Below are 7,375 nucleotides of genomic sequence, written 5' to 3' on the forward strand. Positions count from 1 at the left end.
GCTGTGTTTAAGCAAATAAAAGTTCTTCACCATATTTTAAAACAGACTGCATCATTCCATGGGGATCRATCTATTAAACTTTGTTTGGGTCAACAATGTATTTTCTACACCTCACAAAGTTAAGTTTAGCACATGGGTTCTGGGCTYGGACCAGTAATGTTTTCACTGAACACGCTTCCTTTATTGACATCCTCAGGAAGCACTGCTCCGCCTGTGGTACCCAGCTCTACCTGTCCATAAAACCTGATGCACACAATCAAATACTGAAACTCCAAAGCTGCATGGAGGGCCTGATGACCTTAYATCACTTCAACCAGGGATAGTCAACTGGAGGTCCCCGGGCCACACTTGGCCTGCAGGAAACTTCCGTCCGGCCCGCCAATATTTTTATAATATTTTTTTAGAACTTAATTTAATATAAAAAAAGATATAGAATCAATTGTGTATGTTAAATTTATTTTGCAATGCAACAAAAAAACTATAAAGGATAAAAGATACTTGTTCTTTTACATTATGCAGTGTTTGACTGTATTATGTGCCCTTTAGAAGCAACCGTGCATCATCTTTTGTAGTTTTGTTTAATATGTTTTGCAGTTTTTTTTTGTATCATAACCCTTTCAAGTTGGAGGCATATCTTTTTTTATTTACAACCATGTTTAGCTGTTTATTGCACAACCAGTAAAAAAAAATTCAAATCAGATCTGATAMATTCCTTCCTTCAGATACAGATATCATTTCAGAAGCACTTGTGGTATTTGACGATCAGACCTTTCGCAGAAAACGAACACATAAAAGCCAAAGTAACRGTTCAGAGGAGGTGGATCATCACCAGATTGTTGGCAGACAGGAGGAAATGTTCTCTCTCAGGGGTTTTGTTGTTTTCCTCTCCTTGACAATTGTCCWKGTTGTCAACTTGAGTGAGTATTCATTAAGTGCAGTTATTTTGTCAGAATTCACATTATTTTGTTTATTTATTTTTTTGTATAACAATGATCTGTTTGTGTTTTTGTGTTAGGTCATGGATCTGAGATCATCAATGGAGAAGAAGTGCAGCCACACTCGCTGCCTTTCATGGCTCTGCTGGGGTCAGACGAACCATTCTGTGGAGGGACTTTAATCCATCCAAGATGGGTCCTGACTGCTGCACACTGCACCGAGTAAGAACTTTAACATCTTATGTGTTACATTTGCATCTATCAAGCAGTTATTCTTATTTTAAAAAAAAAACACCTAACAGGTATTTCATGTACATTACTACTCTTTTTGTTGAGTTGAAACAGTCGGGTCTCAGAGCCACACCAATGATATGTTTCGTTCATATTTAATGTTACACTCTTGAATAAATCTCATAGTCTTCCCAAATATTATTTCATTTCAATACAACATAGATTTATAACTCCAAGTTCACAAGACAACACAAAAACATTTTCTATGTAAACCTTTAAAACTCCAAATGTTGCTAACCTTCTTAAAATAAGAATTAAAGACTCTCATGATCATCAGCCACATGTCAGTCTGAATATCCTTTGAATCTAAAATCTGCTTTTTTGTAACTTCGTCACAGCATTATGTAAATAGCGTGTCATCTTCCAGGTGAATTTAAAACTACCTTGTTATATTTTGTTTGCTCTTGCAGAATTGAGACAGCGACTCTGGGGGTGCACTCTATCAACGGAGGAAATGAATGCAAATACAGGCAGGWCCGAAAAGTGATCGGACGCTTTCCTCATCCCTACTATGACCCAAATACGAACCAAAACGACCTCCTGTTGCTCCAGGTGAGGTGACAGAACAAACAGGAAGCTTATGTCTGAGTTACAGAAACAAATTACAGACCTTGTACTCCTTGAAGTAATGTGTATTGCCTGAAACCTATAGAGTTTTAAATACAATTTRTTGTGTTTTCAGCTTGAGGAGCCAGTGAAGCTTACCGAATGGGTCAACGTTCTGAAGCTGAATCCTTGTGCCCAAGATCCAGAACATGGAACCGTTTGTCTGGTGGCTGGATGGGGAACAACAGACTATGAAGAGGGAATAATGTCCGACGTCCTGATGTCTGTCAATGTGACTGTGGTCGGCAGAGAGAAGTGCAACTCTGCTGATTATTACCACAATTCAATCTACCCTAACATGATGTGTGCTGGTTCTAATGGTGATAACGTTGCAGATACCTGCCAGGTAAGAGGGACTTAAAGCCTTTTATCTTACCTAAATAGTCTGAAAGTGACCAATTTGTGTGTGTGTGCTTGTTTTTCCTTTTCCAGGGGGATTCTGGAGGGCCGATAATWTGTAACGGAGCTCAGGTTGGAGTTACTTCTTTTGGAGCAGGATGTGGAATAATACACAAACCTGGGGTGTACGCTTTGCTCACAGAAGACCAACACGACTGGATCAAGATGACGATGAAGATGGCTCAAATACAATGAATTTATTCATCTGAATGATGCTTAACCTTTTGCTCTCTGCTTGTTCTGCCTTTCTTTGCATTTATTAATAAATCTTAAGTTTATGCAATAATATATTACTGCTTCATTAGGGTTGAAATCCAACAATAACATAAATGGGAGACATTTATTAGATGTCCTGGTGACTGAAACAAGACTCCATTTTTGACCTTTACTTTAATTCACTTCACTTTTTTTCCAATATCTGCAGAATCCAAACAAAATCATTTTCTGCCAAACTGCTATTGAAGATGTAGAGTTGTTCCTACTTCTTTTTAGTTTTGGGTTGATTTGATTTTCCATCAGGTTTACTGGTATCAAAATTAAGAATATAAAAATGTGCCATATAACAAATAAATTTATCCTCCTTAGAGTAAAAAAAATTAAAACATTCATGAACAATTAAAGAAAATACTTCACATTTCAAATACAGTTCATTTGACTRAAAATGGTATTGGCCAATAGGAGAGAAGCAGTCTGCAAAAAAAAAAAGACATTCATCAACTTTCTGCTTTATGTTCAAAATCTGTAGGTCAACAGCAGGGGCGGTTCTAGGGGCGGGGCCTCATTGGCATTGGCCCCCAGTGAAATTTGATTTGCTCCCTGAAGTGCCCCTGTCTTGTCACTCATCTATCCTTTGCGAGAGTGATGATTCTGGGTGCAGTTCCATGTCCAAACACTAGAGGCGCCAAATGAGACCAATAGAAATGTCCAGCATGAATCAAGCTGATAGAAATCTTTTTCTTTTCTGAAAATTTGAACAATCCTACAGAAAAAAAGTATCTCAACTCACCAGTGATGACTAGATTTTCTCACATGCTGTGTTTGAGAGTATTTTATCTATGTACATTAAAAATGCATGTAAAATTGGTAAGTACAATTTACTGTGCACCCTATATATACACCTTACCAAAACCAGGGATTTGTGTGCAAGGATACTGAACAAATACTTGGCCCCTCTATGAATATTATGGTCCCTCGATTACCACATACTTAGAAACATCCTAGATACGCCGCTGGTCAACAAATATAATTGGTTTATTGTCAGTTAAATACTGTGGGGAATATCACATGGTGTTAATRGTAATTTAAGACCACCTGTCTGCTCACAGTGATTGTTTTTTGAGTGGGTGATGGGGGAAGTCAAACTATTGCTGACCGCTTTAAGCCTTGAGAACTTTGTGCTTAAAATGACATTTTAGCCTTTGATTGCTCGTTTCTCACTGCCTTGGAATATGGACGCCTGTTTTACCATGGATCTTTAAGCATTAATGCCATTAAAGGAGCTTTAATTTCAGCTTGGATTTTTTTCTTCCTTTTGAACAACGGGCGTGCCAACAGTTTCCCCTATTCAGCTGCTCGGCAACTTAGTTGTTGACAGTTGCCAATAAATACAGAAATATAATTTACTAACCCAGATGTTCTCACATGCAATATCAATAATTAATTAATTAATTAATTAATTAGGGTCAAAGTCATAGTAATAGTAAATTATATAATGCAACATCTTCAAAGATGTATTAAGCTTGTAAAATAAGCGTACACAGCAGAATTGACCATAAACTCTCCCATAATGCACGTTGATTATTTTGCTCCCAGTATGACCACCACTAGGTGGAGGTGCTCAGAAGTAGCTGTCAGTTAGTGAAATTTGCTGTGTAAAATCTCAATTTAACTGCATTTTCACAGGCTACTTTTGCTGTGGCCCAGTTGCACTGGGAAGTGGGAATTTCCCACTTCACAGGTCATTACTTTTCACTGGAACACCAGTGGGATTTCCCTGTCGGAAAGTCGACTAACCCAGTACAGAACAAAATAGTGGCTGCTCACCATGACCCACCAGTGAGTAACACTCTGGTACCTTTACTTTCAGTAAAAGTTGTACATGAAGTATTTGTATGTGTGTACAAGAAGACCTGTTAAAAAGCTGTTTCTACTCGAAATACCATGTAGAGCTCAACTATTGTCTGTTAGCTCAGTCCAATGAGACAAGGGATATAATGTTTAGAGTTAACTCGAAGTTAAACACGAAAAGTCCAAGTTAATTACAAGTGGATACCCCTGATCTAGACTGAACTACTGTAACTCTGGTCCCTGATCATTGAACCTGAAGCAGGTGGTGGAAAGACAAAGGTCCAGCAGGGTACAGATTTGGTCCAGAGTGAAATTAGTCCCATTGTTAAAGTCACTATCCTGTTGAAGACATTTCCTGAGAGTTTCCACTGTTTCTGATGTGAGAATGCAAGTGAAAAGTGATGTCAAAAGATACCAGATCTCCTGGTGCCATCCATAGATGTTCGACTTTGTTGGCAAATTCCATGGAGTTCCCTATGTATCATGTATGGCTCAGACAAAAGGGGCTTAGATACCATTAGTGGTGGGTCACAGGATTAATGCTGCCGATGAYGGGCTTTCAAGTTGTTGCAGGTAGTCTGTGATCTTTCTGTAGGAGCTGGTTGGGTCTCTTCAAGGTTTTATATGTGGCGGTGTCAGTTCAGTGCAGTGACCAATGTTCAGACCTCTATGACGGAGAAACTGAACAACCTCTTCACGAATGTATGGCTCAAYGCAGGACAAGACTCAGCTGTTTACCAACATCTCAAGGATAAAGGACATCTTTTGAGGACCAATATGTTCAACTTTAAAYAGAGGAGGTCTCAGGTTTCAGCATTCAAAAAGTTACAAGACAGCAATAAGTTTGATTCCTACTCAGTTTCACCCAAATTAACACCATCATGCATGTGATCAAGACATTTCTCTATTTTTTGGATCTGTATAATTATGAATCATCACCAGCATATTGACCTACAAAGCTCTTAACAGATCAAGCATTCTTCTGTTCATGCATTTCTTTGTTTTTTTACATATGCATTCAGTGGTTTTTGCCAGTTTGCACCCACTGATGTTTATCTTTATCACACAAACAACAAAATTCCATTGCGCAACCGCAGAAAAATATTCAAATAGGTTCATCTGAAAAGTTACCACAGACTTCAGAATAAGATATCCTGTCAGATATGTGTTTATTATGATGCAAGTATTTCAAAGATCACATGTTTCAGAGAAAAACACATAAAAGCCAAGGTAACCATCCAGAGAAGGTCATCATCAGCAGATCAAAGACAGACAGGAGGAAATGTTCTCTGTCAGGGGTTTTATYGCTCTCCTCTCCTGGATCTTTGTCCTTGTTGTCAACTTGAGTGAGTAATCATTCCCTAAGTGCAGTTATTTTGTCAGGATTTACTGTATTTTATGTATTTTTTGTACAAAAAAGATCTGTTTGTGTTTTTGTGTTAAGTCATGGATCTGAGATCATCAATGGAAAAGAAGTGCAGCCACACTCACTGCCCTTCATGGCTCTGCTGGAGGAAAAGAAACCAAAGTGTGGAGGAACTTTAATCCATCCAAGATGGGTTCTGACTGCTGCACTCTGCACCAAGTAAGAACTTTAACAAAAAAATAAAGTCACTGATGATGAAGAAATAAATAAACTAAATAAACTAATAATATTTGGTTTCGTTTTCTACTGAAGTGACACAAAAAAACCCAATTTGTAACAATTATATACACAACAAAAAACAAAAAAGACATGCAATAAAATTAAAATCAAATAAAATGAAAGGCAGCAGAAGAAGAATAAATCTTCTAATATCTGCCCCTTTTTATCCCCAGAATATGTTCAAAATTAAAGTAAATTACAAAAAAAATATCAAACCAACTGAAAACACAAAGGCAAAGCTAAACTTCAGTTCAAACAACAATTTGCATGGATTCACTTATGCTTCTCCATATTTCTTCAGAATACAAGATTTTTTATCRTTCTCTTTAATATATACAAAGATTTGGCAACAATCACGTAATTTTTTATTCCTTTTCACAGAAAACCATGAGATAAGTAATGCATTATTTGAAACTCTACCCTTGTTATGTGGACTCTAAGCAGCACCGATGATATTTTTGATTATTTTTTAACTTTTGGGCAGTGATCAAACACAATATGACAGTGTCATCTTATGTAAAACGTCATGTTTTCATCACATGTGTAGACATGCTGTGTCATGGTCTGTGTTTATGTTGCCTTGATTTTCTAGTGTTTTTTGTCTTTCCCCTGTATTAGAAGTGATGCCCATCAATCTCAGTATCAATACTATTGATACCAAGATGAGTATCGGTCAAAAGTATTGACACTATCTCAGTTTCATCCTCCACAGTAGAGACCAGAAGTAAAACAACCAAGAGYAGCCTCCCATTGCGCACCTTTCCACACTTTGCTTGACATGCATCTRGAGGGATTTTGACTCAGTATCAAGCATCTGACTTCAAAGTGCACAAGTGTCCAACTTGACACACAAAACTTGTTCAGTCTGAATGCAGCATAAAGGCAAAATTACATAATTATTCAATTAACATGACAAGTATTGTTATTGGAATTGAGCTTACCAGCCCTGTATTTACATGCTAGACTGATTTTTTTCATTACAGCATGCACTGTGTCCACTGTTGGGTGAATTTTAAAACTACCTTATTTTTATTTTTTATTTTTTATTTATTTTTTTGCTCTTGCAGCATTGATATTGCAGAACTGGGGGTACACTCTATACGAGACAGCAAAAAGGAAAAAAAATACAGGCAGCGCAAAAACGTGATTGGACACTTTCCTCACCCCTACTACAACAGAACAACAAGAACCAACGACCTGATGTTGCTCCAGGTAAGGACTGTGACAGGTGATACAGACCTAATAATCCTTGAAGAATTCACGTTGCCACAGAGTTTTAAATTAAAATCATCTAAACCCGGCATTTCATTTTAATTAACATATTTGTGCATGATTAGTGCAATCATTTTTTGAGCTTTAAGGACTACTGTGTAATATTTAGGCGTATCTTTTAGCAGAATTTAGGCTTCATGTCTCTAAAACCAGTCAGGTT

General features: G+C 37.4%; 1 protein-coding gene across 1 annotated transcript; it reads left to right on the forward strand.

Annotated features, from left to right (window-relative positions):
* The first annotated feature begins 754 nt into the window (after positions 1-754).
* LOC106519866 (granzyme A) lies at positions 755-2,519 on the forward strand. The gene is made up of 5 exons (XM_014011711.1): positions 755-917; positions 1,016-1,157; positions 1,637-1,778; positions 1,909-2,178; positions 2,265-2,519. The coding sequence occupies exons 1-5, from the start codon at positions 854-856 to the stop codon at positions 2,424-2,426; spliced, it is 780 nt and encodes a 259-aa protein (XP_013867165.1). The 5' UTR covers positions 755-853; the 3' UTR covers positions 2,427-2,519.
* Positions 2,520-7,375: the final 4,856 nt, after the last annotated feature.

Source organism: Austrofundulus limnaeus, unplaced genomic scaffold, assembly GCF_001266775.1.
Source record: "Austrofundulus limnaeus strain Quisiro unplaced genomic scaffold, Austrofundulus_limnaeus-1.0 Scaffold84, whole genome shotgun sequence".
NCBI lineage: Eukaryota > Metazoa > Chordata > Actinopteri > Cyprinodontiformes > Rivulidae > Austrofundulus > Austrofundulus limnaeus.